Source organism: Ictalurus furcatus, chromosome 11 (genome assembly GCF_023375685.1).
Source record: "Ictalurus furcatus strain D&B chromosome 11, Billie_1.0, whole genome shotgun sequence".
Lineage (NCBI taxonomy): Eukaryota > Metazoa > Chordata > Actinopteri > Siluriformes > Ictaluridae > Ictalurus > Ictalurus furcatus.
Genome location: NC_071265.1, coordinates 7,046,114 through 7,066,063, shown reverse-complemented (window position 1 = coordinate 7,066,063; position 19,950 = coordinate 7,046,114). Strand labels below are relative to the sequence as shown.

The following is a 19,950-nucleotide window of genomic DNA, read 5'->3' as shown; positions in this document are numbered from 1 at the left end:
ATGATTACCCGTTTAGTGTGTTTCTGCTTTGTCCTGGCTCTCCGAGTACCCTTCCACTTGTATTGTATGACAATCTGTCCTGTGGTTGAGCACCCACTGTGATGATCGAATATGACTGGGCACAGAAGCTGATGTTAAGCACGAAAGCACACACATGGCATATATACACAGGACCCACACTGTGATTGGAGGTAGTTTATCAGCATGAAGTCTTGCAGTAGACATGTTGTTTTATAACTGCCGTGTAAAGCCCTGCTGAGCACATCAATCACTGCAAGTTCATAATCAGCACTGAGTATTGCAAGTCAGATTGAAAGCCACAGTCGAGTTTCACTGCGTGTAACCGATACGGATGGTAGTTGGCCATTCAGAGACGTGATACAATTCTCTATGTTGACATGTTTCTTTTTAAAATGGTTTGTTGAAGTGCTTGGGGGATTTACACAACAGCCAATAGTGTTAAGGATATGTCACACCCCAGCCTAAACAAATTTAACAGTAGCTCATATATAAATGAAACTATGTTGTTGTTTTTTTCAACCAAGGGATGTAGAGCAAGACGCACCCGTACGGGTGGGGCATACTGTATACGTACTAATAGTTTCATTTTCTCGGAAGGGATGAATTATAACGAGAACATCTTCAAAACTACTTTTTTGGATTTCTTTTCTAGATAAACTGCCTTATTGATATCCAAAACACAGGTACAAAAGGCTTTGAAACAGCAATTTTGATTTCAGGGACACTACGTGAAGTGTAGCATTTGTGAAGTATACTTAAGGTAGTAATTGTCCATCTTCTCTGTTGTTTCAGAGATTGAATGTCAGAGATCACAGACGTGATATTATTTTGCTGTATTCACTAGAGGTTGTCTGTATCTCAGCAGGCTATCCAGCCCTCTGAAATATCAGTGGGTTTGCCTGAGCATTTGTATGGCCAAGTGTGTCCAATGGGCAATTGTCTCCTGCCCAAACCCTTCATTATCGAGTTATATATGACAAAAGGCCTGATGTAGCCTTGTGGCCTCGTCACTGTGGGTAGTCGGACTGAAACAACATCTTCCAAAGCCTTTTATTACTATATTTTAATTTCTCACCCCCTCACACACACTCTCTTAAGAATCAATGCCTAATGGGGCAGAAGTAATAACAGGAAGATCACTTACATCACTCAGACACAAATGAATCCCAGGGGCCAAAAAGTCAAGGGAGGAGGGGGAGTGTTGTTTTGTCAAGTGTGAAAGCTGCTTTTAAACTCCAGGACAGTTTAAACTATTTCTTGTATGCCTGAATGTTGTGGTCTAGGGCTTGCTTTAAGTGGACTAGGGTATAGACGGAACAATGTGTGAAAGCTATCTGCTTCCAAGACTGGGTGTGCAAGATGCTTTCGAACTCAGGGGCAGTCCAATCAATTTCTGGTACACCTGAAAGTGGTCTAGAATATAGACCACACAAAGTGTGAAAGCTGTCTGCTACTAGGACTGGGCAGTGGATAATAGATTTGAAGTTTTAGATCCATTTTTACTATTCATAGTAAGCATTCACAGTGGTGGGATAAAAGGGTGTTGTGGTTTGCAGAGGCGAGTAACAAATAAAAATAAAAAAAAACCCTGTGAATTAGATTTGTATATAAAGCTAGCAGCATCAACTGAAAGGCAAGAGTAAAGACCTATTCGTTAAATAAATAATACTTTTGCTAACTCAACATTAGAGTGGCAAGATGGCATAGAAGTTAGTGCTGCCTTTTCACAGGTTCAGGATTTGAACCTTAACTAGGGTTACTGACTGTACTGAGTTTCACATGTTCTCCTCATAGGTCTGAGTGAGTTTTGTCCAGATCCTTCAGGGTTTCTCTCACCTCAACAAAACATGCTATTAGGTGGATTGTCGTGTATGAGCAAGCAAATGTGTGGCATCCCATCCAGGATGTATTCCCACCGGTCCCTGGGATCGGCTCCGGATCCACCGCAACCCTGACCAGGATAAAGTGGTTACCGAATTTGAATAAATAAACAAATAAATGGATATGCTTGTCACCTCCAATTTTTCAAAGATTTCTCACACAGGATGTGTAAAATGGTGTGATTGATCTGCAGATTGTAAGGATATGTGTCTGCGAAAACAAACCTGGGATAACCATGCAGTCTTCCAAACAACTCTGAAAACACCTGGAGAGAACTATTGACCCGTGTTGGGCAAGGAATAAAAGAAGCTTGATTGATGTGATTAGACTGTGCCCTATCAAGGGGAGAGAGACCACAGGATGATAGGTGGTGTTTGTGTAAAGGGATTGTAGTGGTATTGTTGTCTAGCAGAGCATTACTTAAATCAATGGAATCGGTGTCTCACAGCTGTGCATCTAAACTGAAGAGTGACTGTGTGTATGTATATATCTTATCTCTAATAAGGGTGTAAATGAGAAGACCATTATTGTTTACTTTCCTTAATACAAACCTGTTATTCTATATTCTGTCCTCTATAGTGTCCTTTAAACCAAGGACTGGGAATTAAGGAACTTTCAATCCTCTGCCTTTCTTTTACCAGTTTTGGTGGCAGCGACTTTTTAAAAGACAACATCTTGAGGGGAAAAAAATGATCATCTGTGGACATATCCATTTTTGTACATAGTATGTTCTTCAAGATCACTAACATTACACTAGTGCTGAAAAGTTCAAACGTTTCTCACCTCAACACCCCATGAAGTGCATTGAGAGGTTAGTAATGATGCATACAATCTTGGTTTTTCCTACTAGACCCCCTGCCATATATATTGTCCTTCACCTACCCATGACCGGCCTGGACAAACAGGACAATAATGTAAGAATATTGTTCATGAGAGAGACATAGAACATATTGGGGCTAAACACCGTTCTCTGTAAGTGCAAGTGGACTTTCTGGCTGAGGGCCTTCAGTTACTCCAAATTTGCTGTACCATTTCAAGCATCACCACTCTGAACAGTGGTACTCCTAAGGGCTGTATGCTCAGTCCACTGCTGTTCACTCTGCTGTCTGGGCAAAACACAGCTCGAACCATATGATGCCAGGTGCTTAATGGAGGAAAAGCAAGAACCTGAGGTGAAATCATACCAATGGCTCTACCTTTGGAAACAGTCAAGATCTCAAAGTTTCTTGTTGTGCAAATCACTCTGGGTGTCTTGTGGCCCCTGAGCACCACTTCTTTCACCAGAAATTCCTAGCAACATCTCAATTTCCTGTGGAGACCTCTCCCTTCCACAACTTTTTGCTCTGCAGCAAGCTGAGCAACAACATCACTGTCTGGTATGGAATGAACAGTACCCTTCAGTGTGAAAAAACCGAGAGAATATCCTTAACTTCAAGGACACTTACTATGTATGCTGCATCTGCAAAACCACCTAGATTTTGTGTTTTCATTTCCCAAAAACTGTTCATGCCAAAGTCTCACCCTTTCTTCAGTGGACAATCTGACCCTGATTGTAGACTCTTACCGATAACTGCTGTTGTAATCATAAAGGCAATCCTGTTCTCAACCCAGGATTCTTAATCACATTAAGACTGCTCATCCTTTCAGCAGACTTGGTACAGTTCTGTCTTTTACACCTGTGTACTGTAATGATTTATAATCCCACTATCCAGTGTCAACCAGAATAGTCTTTTTGCTTACTGAGTCTGGTTCCACTCAAGGTTTCTTCTTCATTTTGTCTCAGGGAGCATTTCTCTGCCAGTGTCTCCTCTAGCTTGTCCTACAGAAATCTACATCTAGATTTCTGTAATGAATTGAATTGAACTGAATTGAATGGAATTTTGGGTGATCCCTTATACCTGACCAAGGTATTCTTATCTGGCTGAAGGTATTTGATTGATACCTTGCATAATCAGCAGCATTTTCTTCACCCAGACTGAAAACTTGTTCAGTTCATAATTGAAACAAGCCCAAAGTGTTGCTTCATGGTCCTGGTCCTGGATGAACAACAATCGGTTTTATATGGATGGTATGCCAAAAATCTACTTGACTTGAAGACTTGAAGACTCTACATCATCTGCTACAGCACGCCAGCCCACTGTACAAAAGTGCCTTTATTACAGGAACCCATTAACCTTAATGTTGTCTTAGATGAAACCTGGACACAGTCTGATTAACTGCACATTCGACGTGCTGAAACAAAAGACAATAGCGAAATTCTTTTGCATAACTGACATCATGGCCCTTGAGTAAACAGCACAAAAAGTAAAAAAGGAACTGGATGGTTGTAATGTTGCCCCCCCGGCGACTATGAACGGTCTCTTTTTAAAGTGAGGATGGCAGCTGAGCTGGTGGGCAGAATACGATCAGAGTTCATAACCAGCATAAATTTATGCAGTGAAGATCACAGTGCTGTTGTGTTTGTGCTGCTCCTGGCTGTCGTTGTAACTGTGTGAGCAGAGGAGGACTTTGACAGAGAGAGATAAAAAGGTCTAATAACAGCATTTGGGTGTTTTTGTCCTTTGTTCCCATTCAGTAGCTTTAAGCTGTCGTGGGCTGCTTTTTTTGCCTTTTTATCAAACCGTGCTGTTAGACCTGGCAGGCACTGGTGTTGCTTTTAGTAATATCAGTCACCATAAGAAGCTAGTTTTATATATGATATTTCTCCACTGAGCTGTGTTAAGCTAATCCTTGATCTTTAGTAGACATTCTGTTATTATATTCTTAGCATTTTGGATTTAGTGTTGTTTTAAGCCACAGAAGGTTTGTGGGTTTGTTTGGGGATCTTCTTATTGCTGTCACAAGGACACTATAAACTGTTAGACACGAGTAAACAAAAAGAAAAGCTCAAGAGGATAATGAGGTTATAGAAAATCCGCATGGCGACAAGTGGATATACAGTACCCTTCACTAATATTGGCACCCTTGATAAATATGAGCAAAGAAGGCTGTGAAAAATTGTCTTTATTGTTTAACCTGTTCAAAAAATAACATAAAAATATAACACAGGTTTATCAAAAAAACTGAATCATTGTTAAATATAGGTGTGAAACAATTATTGGCACGCCTACGAATTCATATGAGAAAAATATAGTTGATTGTTCGAGTGGCCAAAAAATCTCCAAGGATCACAGCTGGAGAATTGCAGTATTTAGTTGCGTCTTGGGGTCAGAAAGTCTCCAAAACTACAATCCGAAGTCACCTACATCACCACAAGTTGTTTGGAAGGGTTTCAAGAAAAAATCCTCTACTCTCATCCAAATACAAACTCGAGCGTCTTCAGTTTGCCAGACACTACTGGACCTTCAAATGGGATCGGGTTCTATGGTCAGATGAAACCAAAATAGAGCTTTTTGGTAATAAACACCAGAGGTGGTTTTGACAATTTTTCACAGCTTTATTTGCTCATATTTACCAAGGGATTATATTAGGTATCATATTAGTGAAGAGGACACTGTACCTGTATTATTTTGTTTGGTTCTGGGGTTTTTCCCCCCATCCAGTTATCCACAAAGTAATACCACACACAAAGTGCTTCATCTGTTTAGCTTCCATATGCATTTCCTGCAGGTTTTTTTTTTTTAACTGCTTATGAACATGCCAAACTTTCTGATTTTATTCTTACTTTGCAGGCACACAAAGTTCTAATATTAGAACAGATCACTGATGATAACCTACACCACTGGTCAGCTCATCATTTCAGTTTCCATGGTGTTTCCTAAATCTTTGACTTTTGAAAATCATATTCTAGTAGTGGGCAGATTATATAACAGTATAAATGAAACAGCGTAGATATTTGCCAACTGCTAAACTGCAAACATATCAAAATTGCTGCACATACAGTGGTGGGGTTGCAGAGAGCAGTATCCTGACTGCTTTATGATTATGACATTATGTGTTGTCTGAACAATGATGGAGCAGGCATGCAGTCTATATAGTCAAAATTATTAGTGAGCCTCAGTCCTGTGGTGTAAAATCAGCATTATGGCAACCATTTGACCTCACACTGTTGCAGATTCATCAAGTCACTGAAATTCACCCTTTAAAATGAAGAAGTAGAGGAATAATTGGGTCGATGTATTGATTTATATAGATATTTAAGCATATTTAAAGGGATATTAAGAGTATTAGCTTTTTTGCACTGCTGCCAGACTGGTTGGTGGCACAGCATATGTGCTTGAACATCTGGGAAAACTTGTTAGATGTCGACACTGTGGTTGAATTCTGACAAGCAGCCAAAAAAGACCAAAAAAATGGATTTGGGCCGAAATTGAGTTTTTCTGTCTATAATGTACTTTGACACCTCAACTTTAACCCTTGTGTGTCAATTAAAAAAAAGTTACAGGTAGGTCCATAGAGGGCAAAAATGTCCATGTCCAAAAACTGTCATAAAAACATTATATATAATTTATTTTTTCTACTTTCACTGACGTCAAATTTTTTTTACCAGCATCAGTTCTAATCATAATTACCAAACATTCATTCATTTTCAGAATAGCCCTTTAAATGCTGGCTTGTTTACAAAATGCCACTGATGTTTTTACATGAAAAAAATATTTTTTAAAATTATTTTCCATATACTAAATGCTAAGCAGATTTTTATTTGATTATTGTCAATGATTATATCTTTGATATGTCAATGATTAACAACAACAACAACATTAATTTAGATGCATTCGTATTTTTTACGCAGTGTCAGATTAAACAAAAAACCAAAAACTACCACTCAGGTCCATAAAGGACAAAAATGTCCATGCCAAAAAACTGTCAGAAATATTATATATTAATATGTTTTTTCACTCTCACTGATCACTGATTTCGTTCTGATCATAACTACCAAACATTCATTCATGTTCAGAATTTTAACCTTTTAAATGCCGGTTTCTTTACATAATGCAAAAAGCTCAGTAACCTTCTTCGACTCATATACAGGGGGTGGGATTTGTGATTTCCAGTACAATATCATTTCTTTCTTTCAAACTGTTCTCACACACACATAACATTTTCAGTGCACACATACAAACCACAGCTCTGATATCCGTACATACACACCCACACAATTATAGCTGCATCATTTATTCAGTCGATCTGCAGCGCTCTATAATACAGCAGAATCAGAAAAAAAGGAAAAGCATGTATTTTCCCTATAGGCTAAACCTGAGAAAACACTACACATGTTTTGAAACCTTGTCAACACAATAAAAGCCTATTAACACAGAATGCATGATTTTATGCTTAACCGTCACGGGGATTAAATATTGCAGTTTGAATGGGTTTCAACGGGGACATTTTTGTCTTTAAAATCCTCAGTGTAACTATTTTGTGTACCTGGTTAAAAATAGATTCATGAATGCAAATGAAGGTGAAATATTAAAATTCCAACAAAAATACACACCTTTTATAAAAATTACCCCGTTTGCATTAACACAGAAAAATCTTATATTCTTGCAAACATCATGTTGTGGAAGAACAGCCTGCCTAAAGATGTCTAAAACCATCTAGATTGTATTTCCATAAAAATATGTAACTGTAAGCCTATACTGATTACGCTTCTTACTCTCTGTCTTAGCTCGTCCATATCTTCACATCTATACTCAGTTTGTGGGCAGCACTTCCCACACATGCACACTCGCATCACAAGCAGACACTCACTGATAGAGTTTAGAAAATGAATGCATGCACCTCTATTTTTCCTATTCCAGCTATTTATGTGGCACATTTTATCTCCAAGAAACCCATTATGCCCTAATTTAACCTCGTCGACACAGATACAGTGCAAAAATGCTAAATAAATACAGTGCTGTGAAATATCTCATACTAAATTATTTCAGAAATGAAAACAATCTAAAACAAAACAAGGGCAACCTGAGTAAACACAAAAGCTAGTTTTTAAATGATAGTTATTTATTGAAGCAAAAAAGTTAGCCAATACCAACTGCCACTGTAGTTATTAATTCCCCAAATCTATGAAACTGCATTGATAATGGGGTTCAACTGGACTAGGCACAACCAGGCCTGATTACTGCAAACCCTGTTTAATCAAATCAACATTTAAATAGAACTTTTACAACAGCATGGAGTTGGGTTAAAAGGTCTTACCACTACAGTAACACACTGTGACATAGTTGAAAGAAATTCCAGAGATGATGAGGAAGAAGGTGATTGAAATACATCAGTCTGGGAAGGGTTACAAAGCTATTTCAAAGTCTCTGTGACTCCAAAGAACTGCAGCGAGAGCCATTACCTCCAAATGGAAAAAACTCGGCACAGCAGTGAACCTTCCCAGAAGCGGCCGACCTTCTAAAATTCCCGAAAGAGCACATTAACTATTCATCCAGCAAGTGACAAAAGAGCCAAGGACAACATCAAAGGACCTACAGGCCTCTCTTGTATCAATAAAGGTCACTGTTCATGACTCCACTATCAGAAAGACACTGGGCAAAAATGGCATCCATGGAAGAGTGGCGAGGTGAAAACCACTGCAACCCAGAAGGACATTAAGGCTCGTCTGAATTTTGCCAAAACACACCTTGATGATCCTCAAACCTTTTGGGAGAATGTTCTGTGGACTGATGAATCGAAAGTGGAACTGTTCGGAAGACAGGAGTCCCATTACATCTGGCATAAACCAAACACAGAATTCCACAAAAAGAACATCATACCTATGGTCAAGCATGGTGGTGGAAGTGTGATGGTGTGGGGATGCTTTGCTGCTTCAGGGCCTGAGCAACTTGCAGTAATTGAGGGAAACATGAATTCTGCTCTCTACCAGAAAATCCTAAAGGAGAATGTCCGGTCTTCATTCCGTAAGTTGAAACTCAAGAGTAACTGGATTATGCAGTAAGACAATGATCCAAAGCATCGGAGTAAATCCTAGTCCTCAAAGTAAGTGAAAGACTGATCTCCAGGTATCGGAAGCGTTTGGTTGCCGTTATTGCGGCTAAATGTGGCACAACCAGATTTTAAGTTTAAGGGGGCAATTAGTTTTTCACATTGGTGATAGGTGTTGGATAACTTTGTTTTGCTTCAATAAAAATAGATAAATAAATAAAAACTGTATTGTGTGTTTACTCAGGTCATTTTTGTTTTATGTTGTATTTCGTTTGAAGATCTAAAACTATTTAGTATGAGATATACACAAAAACAGAAGAAATCAGGATGAGGGCAAATACATTTTCACAGCACTGTTAATATCCCCACTGCAGCAAAATGTGTCACACACCACCATGGAGGCAGTAAATCTTAGCAACAAGCAGTGAATGCAAGGAACATTGCAGTGTGTGTGTGTGTGTGTGTGTGTGTGTGTGTGTGTGTGTGTGTGTGTGTGTGTTTTAGAGTTTGTATGTTTTGCCCTTGAGCTTTACCCTTAACTATATCATTCTGTAGAGAGGGGGAGGTGAGGCTCTACTGGTAGTAGAACGGGAGAGAGAGAGAGAGCGAGAGAGAAGGAAAGGGACCACTTGGGTGTGTGCATGAGTGCTTTTGGGATTGCCTTATTCTGTTATGACTGGTCTCATCTTATCTCAAAAGATCTCTCAGAACTTAGATACGGCCCAGTCAGTCAGTCAGAGCTGCATTTCTCCTCGAAGAGCACATCACTGTCCTCTGATCACTTTTTAATTAGCTGCTGTGCGCATGTGAGGAGAAACCCATGGAGTTTTACAGCTTTATAATATTTCTGACTGTCAGTCAAACACATTTCTGCCAAAACTTTGGAGATCTAGATGCCAGAAGTTTACAATTAAGATATTGATTTCAATAGAAATAACATAGCTGAAAATGTTTTTATAATTTTTGATGGTTCCGCTATATATCATGTCTGTGGGAATGCAGTCCAAAAACGTCTGAAGCGGAGCATGGGGGTATTATGGGTACTGTTGCTGCCTCACATCTCCAGAGTCCCTGGTTTGATCCTGAGCTCAGGTTACCGTCTGTGTGGAGTCTTTATACGTGCTCTCCTCTTTTCCATGTGGGTTTCCTCTAAATTCCCCCTATGTGTAATGTGTGTATGTGTGTGAGTGTGTGATGCCATAAAATGGACTGGCATCTCATTCAGGGTATATTCTTGCCTCATGCCTAGTGTCCCCAGGATAAGCTCTGGATTTACTGAGACCGTTACTGAAAATGAACGAAATGACTTCTCAGATACTTTTTTGGATTTAGCATATGTGGAACTCCATTGGCTTTTGTGGAAATCAGTCAATCCCCTCAACATACTTCTACGGCAGTGGTCACCAACCCTGTTCCTGGAGCTCTATCTTCCTGAAGACGTTAGCTCCAACCATAATCATGCCCACCTGACCATCTAATCATTACCTTAAGAAATTCTCGATCAGATGTGTTAGATTTTGATTGGAGATGAAACCTGCAGGAAGGTAGATCTCAAGGAATAGGGCTGGTGACCACTATCCAACGTTGACTTCCTGTTTCAAAGGGAAATACATCAACAAAATGAATCAAATCATAGCTCTGAAGCCACTTCATGGCCACGTTAATTGTCATTGGCTTCGTAAAGGGGTTCTACGTAGAACTTCTGCTGATATTCAAAATTCCCTACTGTAGGGTTCTACAAAAACAAAATGAAAAGCTCTTCTGAATCCTAGATTTCACCTTGCATAATGGATCCTAAAGGAGATTCTGAAAAAACAAGGTCCCATCTAGCTCCATAAAGTGTGTTGTGGTTTGTCCTATACCTTTGGAAGAATGTTTTATGTTTTATGTAGACCCCAAGAAAGTCAGAATCATTAGCTATCTTCAAAGAACTCTTGAGGAACCCACTTTTCAAACCACGTAGCTACAGCTTTTTAAACTGTTTTTAAAGCTGAACACCAGTAGATTAGAGTTCACTGAATAATATATAGAGGCACTCTATGTGGCCCAAAGCATGTTGACACCTGACCGTCACACCCATATGTGGTTCTTCCCCAAACTGATGCAAAGTTGGAAGCACACAACTGTATCGCATGTCTTTGATTGCTGTAACATTACAAATTCCCCTCCACTGGAACAGAGCGAGCTCCATGAAGACATGTCTTGCCAAGCCTGGAGTGGATGAACTTGAGTGACTTGCACAGAGCCTTAACCTCAACCTCACTGAACACCTTTGGAATGCCAACAGTGCACCAGGCCTCCTCACCCAACATCATGCCTGACTAATTCTATTGTGGCTGAATGGACACAAATCCCAAAAGCCTTCACAGAAGAGTGTTGGCTATTCAAACAGTAAAGAGTGACAAAATCTGATATGGGACGTTCAAAAAGCACACCGTTATTATGGTTAGGTGTTCAGAAATGTTTGGCTATATAGTGAACTTCTTGGTCCCAGTGATGGTTTGGTCCACCACATTTGGAAGTCTGGTCCTGTGAACAAAATTACAGGATTACCTAGACAAAGATGGATGCGATGCTGCTCTCAGATTTGGCCAAAATATGCGATCTCAGAGGGTGGATAGCCTTTTGAATGTGACCGCATTGTATCTCAGAAATGCACACATATTGCTCAGTGCTCCAGGTATTGTCTTTATCAAAGGAATACATGTAGGCTTTTCTCTGAATTGTGTTCTTTGTATGGTTTTCTGGATGGGCTGGTTTGTCTCGGTTGGCAATACACACAGTACGTCATAATCAGCGCCTCAGCTGGAATGCTGATGCTAAACCCAGTGTCTGCCTCTGAAGCAAGCTGTGCCTCAGCACCGGGGCAAATTTACTCAAATCAACAATTCCGTCAGCTGGCGTTTTCTAAAAGCCTCTACATAAGCAGCCCCCCACCAGACCTGCCATCCTGCATGTACTCTCTAAAATCAGCAGCATCTGGCTATGCTTCAGGGCATGATTTCTGCTGTTCTGGATAATTATAACAGATTTTGCAATCTCTAAGCCTTTTCTTAAGAGCACTATAATCCAGGTGGAAAGTGTAGAAGGTAGCAGTCTAGGGTAGTCACGTCTGGCTTTGTCCTTGAGATAAGGCTGGTGAAGGATCTTTGGTAATTAACAGGGGCTTGCCGCTAGCTGGCCACCTCATTTTGCAATCCCAAGAGGAACTGAACCTGTAGCCCTGCAGTCCTGGTTTTAGAGGGAGATAAGGAAGAGAAATGCTAAAGTCTCTGCTTTTGTGGGAGAGTCGGTGCAGAAGATAGAAGGGGCTTAGATTAAATGATCTTGGGCTGTTGGGAGACTCATGGACATGGATTTGAGCACTGTTCCAGAGGAGAAATGGCTTTTGCTATCTATTGAAGCGTTTATCTCACGTAAGGTTTGACAGTGTTTATTCTATTTTCTGGTTTTTACCTTCTCATTTTCATAACGCTAAAGGTCCTGATGAAATGGCTTACAAGCAGCCATTTAATGCAGTTTGTTGATGTAGAAGTCATAGTGATGGCGTGTTGCAGTACTTGACTGATTTACAGCCAACAGCATTTGAGATATGCCACACTCCAACTCAATTTAAACAAACTTGACAGTAGCTTAGTGAGCTAGCTAAATATGGAGAGTAATGAGTTTAACAAGAGCCTTTTTTCAACTGTGGAGGATTTCTTATCACCACCTTCACCCACACCTGTCAAATTTAACAAGGATGATATTATAGACTTGGAGATGCCATGTTTTTTTTGGAGTTATCTTGTACGTTTTTGAGCCGAGGTCAACCATCAGGGGCACAAATGGTGATGGAGAACATCAGGGGCATCAGCAGGAGTGGTGGATAAAATCATATTAGTTACTCTTACTGTTGGAGAAGCACCAATTGCGTATAAAGATAGAAATGTGTTCTTAATCATTCCGAGGGTGAATTTTTCAAGTTGTTAAAACACGCCTGCAAAAAGTCACATGACTGAACTCGCACAAATTCCGTCCTCTTCAAAATGAAGAAAATTCAGCCACTTGTTTTCCTCAACCAAGGGATGGTTGGAACAGGGAATAGTGTGCAGGAAGAAGTAAAAGTCCAAAAACGCAGTGACAAACCATGTCCGTGGCTAACAAACTGCTACTGTAGAGCAAGACGCGCCCCCTCTGGGGGATGGGCATATATGTTCTAGAGGGCATTTAATTGGACGAGCACAAAACGAGTACTAGTGCTAGGATAAATCATCAAAATATTTCGTAATTTTCTTGGAAGTGATGAACTAGAAAATAATACAAAACTAGAATATCTCTAAAACTAGTTATTTGAACTTTTTTATTCTTAAATATTCTCTCTTATTGACATCCATAACATTAAGGGACATGTATAAAAAGCCCTGAAACACCGATTTTGATTCGACTCAAAGACCTTTTAAATACCACGTTTCATTTATTGATTTTTGATAATAAATATAATCAATATATTCTGGCTTTTGACGCCATACGTGATGGATCGTTTCAAACAGGTGTAAATGTTTGTACTATTACTGACTGATGCTTTTCTGGATGGTCCTCGAGGGATCTGTTGAGCGACTAGCCAGTCAGTCTGCCCTCCCTTGGGCACTTTTACACTTGCTATAAATTTCAGGGATTCCCATTTTCTTTTTTTTGTTTATCACTACACACATTCCCAGACACATACACGCTCACAACCACCCTGTATTCTTTATGTATGCCTACGCTGGTATAATGGGTCTCAAAGGAGCAATCATTCAGTTCGTTGAAGGCTTTTCACAAGGTAAAGGTCTTAACAAGAGAGGAGATGCCACTAAAGGCACATTAAGGCACATTTAATTTCTCGTTTGTAATTTGGAAATCACATAGGAGGCAAGGATATAGCTTTTAATGCATATGTTTCTTTTCTCTTTTGTACTCCAGGGCAGCTTTTGTCAGTGGGATTGAATAGAGAGTTTTTGTGATTTGTGAAATGTTCCAGTTTTAGAGGGCTGAAAGTATGTACGGAGAGTTTTTATAGAAAATAGAACGTACTGTATATGTAATGTGATATTAATATGAGCTGACTATAGTAAAATAATTAGCTTTTTTGATATAATAAATGAAATGTCTTTTTTTTTTGTCTTTTTTTTTTGGTGCAGTGAAGACCACATGTTCTTCGGCAGATTTTACCTGTAAGAGCGGACAGTGTGTGCCAGCTCGCTGGAAGTGTGACGGAGAGCCTGAATGCCTAGACGAATCTGACGAGGCTGAATCTACCTGCAGTAAGTGATGTGTGTCAGTGCACGTACAAATAACGCTATCCTACATGGACCTTCAATCAGACGTTGTATTTGCAGTATAAATATATCTCACAGTTCACTGAGGAATAGAGAGTAGTCAGCATATTTAAAACTATTTGTGCAAAACTTTTTAGAATTGGATTTAATGCTTACTTTGGCATCAAAGCTGACACAAACTGTCTAAACCAAAATATCAGTATATTTCTCTTATATATTGCTCACCCGTATTGTTCACCCTCGGGCTAGGAAATAATCATTTGAGTGTTACACTCACCATACACCTGTACTCCTCCACATTCCTGCAATCAGCCAATCACGTGGAAGCAGTGCAGTGCATGAACTCATGCATATACAGGTCACATGCTTCAGTTAATGTTCACATCAAACACCAGTATGTGGAAAATATATGATCTCAGTGACTTTGACCTTGGCATGGTTGAGTATTTCAGAAACTGCTGATCTGGGATTTTGGCACACAATAGCATTTAGAGTTAACACAGAATGGTCCGAAAAACAAACAAACAAAACAAAAAAAACATCCAATGAGTGGCAGTTGGAAGGGTGGAAATTCCTTGTTGATGAGAGGGGTCAGAGAAGAATGGCCAGATGGAGTCAAAATAACTGGAAGGCTACAGTAAGTAGAATCACCACTACTTACAACCGCATTGAGCAGAAAAGTGTCTCAGAACACATCAACCTTGAGGCTACAACAGTTCGCTTCATCAACGAGGCAGAACTGCCAATGTTGTAAAGGCACTCACATATTTATTTATTATTTATTTACAGCATTTGGCACACACCCTTATCCAGAGTGACTTACATTTATCTCATTCATACATGTGAGCAGTTGAGGGTTAAGGGCCTTGCTCAAGGACCCTTGGCAGTGCTGCGGTTTGAACTCATGACCTTCCAGTCAGTAGTCCAACATCTCTGAGCCACCACTGCCAATATATATTCCAGGGGAATGAGCAGCTCAGCCTTCTGCACAAATCCTGTTCCTGCAACAATGAAGCAAAGAAAAGCTTACGTGTTTCTTCTTAGAGGGCTCTGCAACTGTGTCTGATATTCACTTCAGTCCCTCAGTCCCTGCTGTAACTGTGCGATATCAGAGGAAAATTGACTCTAGATGTAAATACTGCTGAATGAGTAGACAGCAGTATTTGTATAGACTGCATGCTACAAGCATCACTATTGGCAATATACTGGAAGTTAGGTAAGGCTTAATGAATGCTTGTCGGTGATGCCCCAGTCCCAAACTATTTGGGTATTGATCACTGTCCATCATCCAACTCTATCTCAGCTGGGCCGAATAAACAGCTTGACATCCTGTCCTGAAATATTCAGTTCAATTCGATTTGTATAGCGCTTTTAACAGTGGACATTGTCTCAAAGGAGCTTTGCAGAAACATATAAACACAGGATACAGATAAGGACACAGGACACAGGATAAGTGTGTGGATTTATCCCTATTGAGCAAGCCGGTGGTGATGGTGGTGAGGAAAAACTCCCTATGATGTTTAGAGGAAGTAACCTTGAGAGGAACCAGACTCAGAAGGGAACCCGTCCTCATCTGGGTAACAACGGATAGTGTGAAAGTAAAAGAAAGTTCATTATGGTTTGTATATGAAGTCTGTTTGTTGATCTAGTCCACTGTTCACTAAAGGAGACCCGAGTGCAAAACTGCATGTGGTAATTGCAGTCCCAAGGCCATCGCACCAACCACAAAAAAAGTTCAACAACTTATAACAAGTTATTATTTAATGAAATCATAAAATTATAAATGTTGGTATTCTGCGTCCATACTGCTACACGCTGAATCCAACAATACGCGATGTTCACCGTGGTGAGAATAGTAATAACTCAAACACTGAAATCACCGTCACCCAAGGTGTGCTTCAGCACACACTCATTTGATAATACAAATGAACAAAAACAAAATGAGCAAGAAACTGATGTTCGGCTAGAAAATGAGCAGATGGGAATACTCTAGCAGATCTGAAGGAAACTCTTTTTCATATGGATTTTTATACAAAACAAACCCAAACAATGGGATTTCGAGAAATTTCAGCTTAGAAATGATCACTCTAGGATTTATATATTTAAAACGGACTCAGAGAGCAAACCTGGACATGCACGGTTTTCTTATGATCCATTCCAATGTCCTGTTAACTCACATTAGATTTTAGGAATGTATTATATAGGTGGACTGGGCTTAGTGTATACGTGTATAGAGATTTTTTTACTGCCGTGCTGTCCTAATATTTGACACGCTTAATTCCTCGTTAAGTTTTATTGTAGGTTTAACTGTAAATCACGTACCGGTGAGAAAACACTATTTACGTACTAGGGAAAAAAAAAACAAACATTCATGTAATAAATAATAATTTACGTTTCTTGATTGCTATTTTATTATCAGTTTTTCAAGCATGTCAGCCTGTCAATTAATTTTTTCTTTACAGAGTCTTGAGTTGCCTAGAATGAAGAACTAACTCGCACGGTGCATTCGAAATGCACATCTCTGATATCTGGAGACGCCCTGAAAACAAACCTGAGCTATATATAAGGAGACTGTGTGAGATAATTTATTAACAAATACAAGGTTTTCAGTTAGTGTCAGGGAAATAGTTTAACATTACTCTGTGCTTTCCCAGAATATTAGAAAATAATGTTAATTATTAGACCATATCTATTTTCTTTTAATGGACTGATAACATTGTTCCGCCTGCGTGAAGTCGACCCCCCACCCAATGCGAAACGTCGGCAAAATAGTCTCAATCGTTTGTGCGGGTTTGTGCCGTAAAAACGTTTGGTTTGTGCTGCTTCGGTTTAGGTGATATTAAAAGAATATTTATAGGTCATTCTGAGGTCACTCAGCCCCCATACATGCTCCAAATTCACCCCAAACCGTCTTGTTTGTTTGTGCTTTGTTTGTGCTGATTTGTGCCACTAAAGGCTTTTATCTTAGCATATTGGGGGGGGGGGGGCTTTTTCAGCAGATTCTTTTCTGCTCTCTCACATAAGTTCTTCTTCCACTCAAACAATCTTGTTGGGGATTGTACCAAAATCCACTCCAAATGTTTCTGGTTCTTTGCTAATGGTGCTGTGGCGGTATGAGACCCTCTCACGCTGTGCTCAGACTGATAATAGCAGGTGAATAATGGAGAAAAATGGCCGTAGCTCAGCGGATGTACCGCGCGCTGTCAAAGTCTTGATCAATGGAGATGGCAGCACACTCATTATTGTTGCATTAAAAAGTAATAAACAGTAGCATGAGTTCATGACTTTATACAAAAGCAGCAGCTTGTCTAGGTCATACAGCAGCGTGATTATGAATAATGAAATCGAGGTCTCGTCTCAATCGTCGGTGAGTTAATGAGTTTGCATCGAGAGCTCTATTCCCTCTGACCCCACAAGCAGGGTTTTAAGGGCATCTATGGTGTACAGTCATATAACTACACAATGGAGGAGGTTGCATTCATGCAGTTATTGAGTAATTTACTCTTCAACATGTCCAAATAGCCTTGTCACTTTTCATTTCATTTCAACTGAAGAAAACGTCAGTGACTCACAGTGCCTTCTGATTCTCCTAATATACCTTCCATCAGTATGCACTCCAGTACGGAGGTTATAATCGCATCAGCGTCGTATTAAGCTCTTAATAGACAAGCCCCATCTATATTTCTGGCCTTATTTATTTGCATTCAGCTCGCGTGTCTCTCAGGTCTGCCAATAAAGCTCTCCTACATGTCCCACGGTCACATCTTAAATTAAAAGATGACCTAGCATGTGCATGTTGCTGCTCCACTTTTACGCAATCAATCGCCACCTGACAATAAGAGCGCTCCCTCAATCTCTATTATTCAATCTAGACTTAAGACACATTTTTACTCTTTGGCCTTCCCTGGTTAATTAACATCTTGATTAGCAACTGTTGTCTTTTATTTATTTATTTTATTTCATTGTATATTTGATATTTGATATTTTATAATATTAGATATTTGTATTTTATAATAGTTTCTGTACAGCACTTTGGTCAGTGTAAGCTGTGTTTTAGAAATAAAACGTACTTACTTACTTATTAACCATGTTTTGAAAGTTTATACGTATACATCTGCACATACGAACTAGATTACATTGAAATTAGAAGAAAAAACGTCTTAAAGGCTTTGTCAATGTCTTTTCATTATTAGCTTCTTACTTATAAGTCCACGAATCTCCAATCATTTAGCTAATTTCTGTTTCCTGGCTGATGTGTCTTTGGACAGGACTATATTTGGTCAGGGGTTTTCAAACTTTTTGCAGCCAGGTACTCTTTCATCTATAAAATGATTTCCACTGTCCCCCTCAGCACAGATTTATTATTAACATAAACCAAATAGTCAAATGTTAAGCTCTTTATTTAAATATGTACAGTGATATTTTTGGGTATTCATTGGAACCAAGGAGCATTTTATTCCTGAACTTTCCATCAACAGAGCATGGCTCAATTTAACATTTATTAATAGGCCTATTGTGTTTAGGTATTTTAGGGTTGGATTAGACTTTCAATGCAATGAACTCCCTTGCTATACTTCATGGACCACTGGGAGTCCCATTCCCCACTTTGAGAATCACTCAGTGCGTTTACATGGACAACAGTAATCCAATATTAACCCAATTAAGACGATAGTCTGTTTAAGAAACTAGCATGTAAACAGCAATTTTTTATTATCGTAATCCGATGAAGGTCATACTCGAAGTAAACACAAATTGAATTAAGACATGTGGAGTATTCCTGTTTTAGTCGCATTATCAACGTGTATTACAGACATGTAAACACCTTAATCATATTACTAACGTTGTGTGAGAGTTTTCACCGCATTTTGCGACAGGACACGATCACACACGGCAGTGCTCAACCGTTTCACGGCAAACGAGAGAGCACGGCTGCGTCCCAACCCGCATAGTCACCTACCACACAGTAGGCGAAACACATGCATATAGTAGGCAAAATACATGTATCTCGGCTACTATACAGTAGGTAAGTACGCGGTTTGGGACGCAGCCCACGGCTTCAAGCAGTCGTCTATTTGCACGTATAGCGCGGCAAGTAATTAACCGCACTTGAAGCGATTGTAAAAAATTTTTTTAATAAAAACACCCAAAACTGTATACGATACCATAACGAAGATGAACTGTATGTCGATACGTGAAATTCTGGAGGGAACGTCGGACGGCGTGGCGTGGCGACGTAATGACGTGTGCTGTTAATCGAACTATGTTCTATAACACGTAAAACGGCTAGATGAGAGGAGTATTTTAAAAGCCACTCATGTAAACACCTTAATCAGAATGTTCTCTTACTCAGAATAAGGTCAGTAATTAGATTTCTGCTGTCCATGTAAACGTAGTCACTGATATAAGTGACCTCGTGTCGAACAAAAGAGAGCGATCTGTTATAATCCATCTGCTTTTTCAACTCTCACTTTTTCTCTAGACACAGAAACTGACGCGACTTCTTTCCTGCTTACTCGGCCCGCTCGTGACCATGAGCAGAATTTTTAGCAGGTTAATGAAATCATTTTAATGTAGTAGTTTGTGTGATAGTTCTACCTCACATTTGTATGCAATTAAAGGAATGATAATTAGCAGACTGATTTCACACCTGATGTATGAGGAAGCAGGAGTCGAGTGCACGCAAAACCGCGAGCTTAACTTATTTTCAGTGTTTTCTGAGAGTTCTGTGCCCTGAGAAATATGTCATTCCTTCTATTCCTACTTTTCTAACCCTAGCACTGTTGATGAATTGCTGCCTGCGGGGGGAAGGGGGTTGGCACTATTTGCATTTGCTCACTTTTATCCAAAGCAACTTGCAACTGAGATTTGAATTCACAAC

At 39.6% G+C, this 19,950-nt stretch overlaps 1 protein-coding gene across 3 annotated transcripts in view; it reads left to right on the top strand.

Moving 5' to 3' along the window:
- Positions 1–19,950, top strand: part of lrp8 (low density lipoprotein receptor-related protein 8, apolipoprotein e receptor) — a 199,673-nt gene that overhangs the window by 81,388 nt on the left and 98,335 nt on the right. For all 3 annotated transcript variants that reach the window (XM_053636574.1, XM_053636573.1, XM_053636572.1), the window contains exon 3: positions 13,935–14,057. In XM_053636574.1, the coding sequence (XP_053492549.1) occupies positions 13,935–14,057 (123 nt within the window). The remainder of the gene's footprint in view (positions 1–13,934; positions 14,058–19,950) is intronic.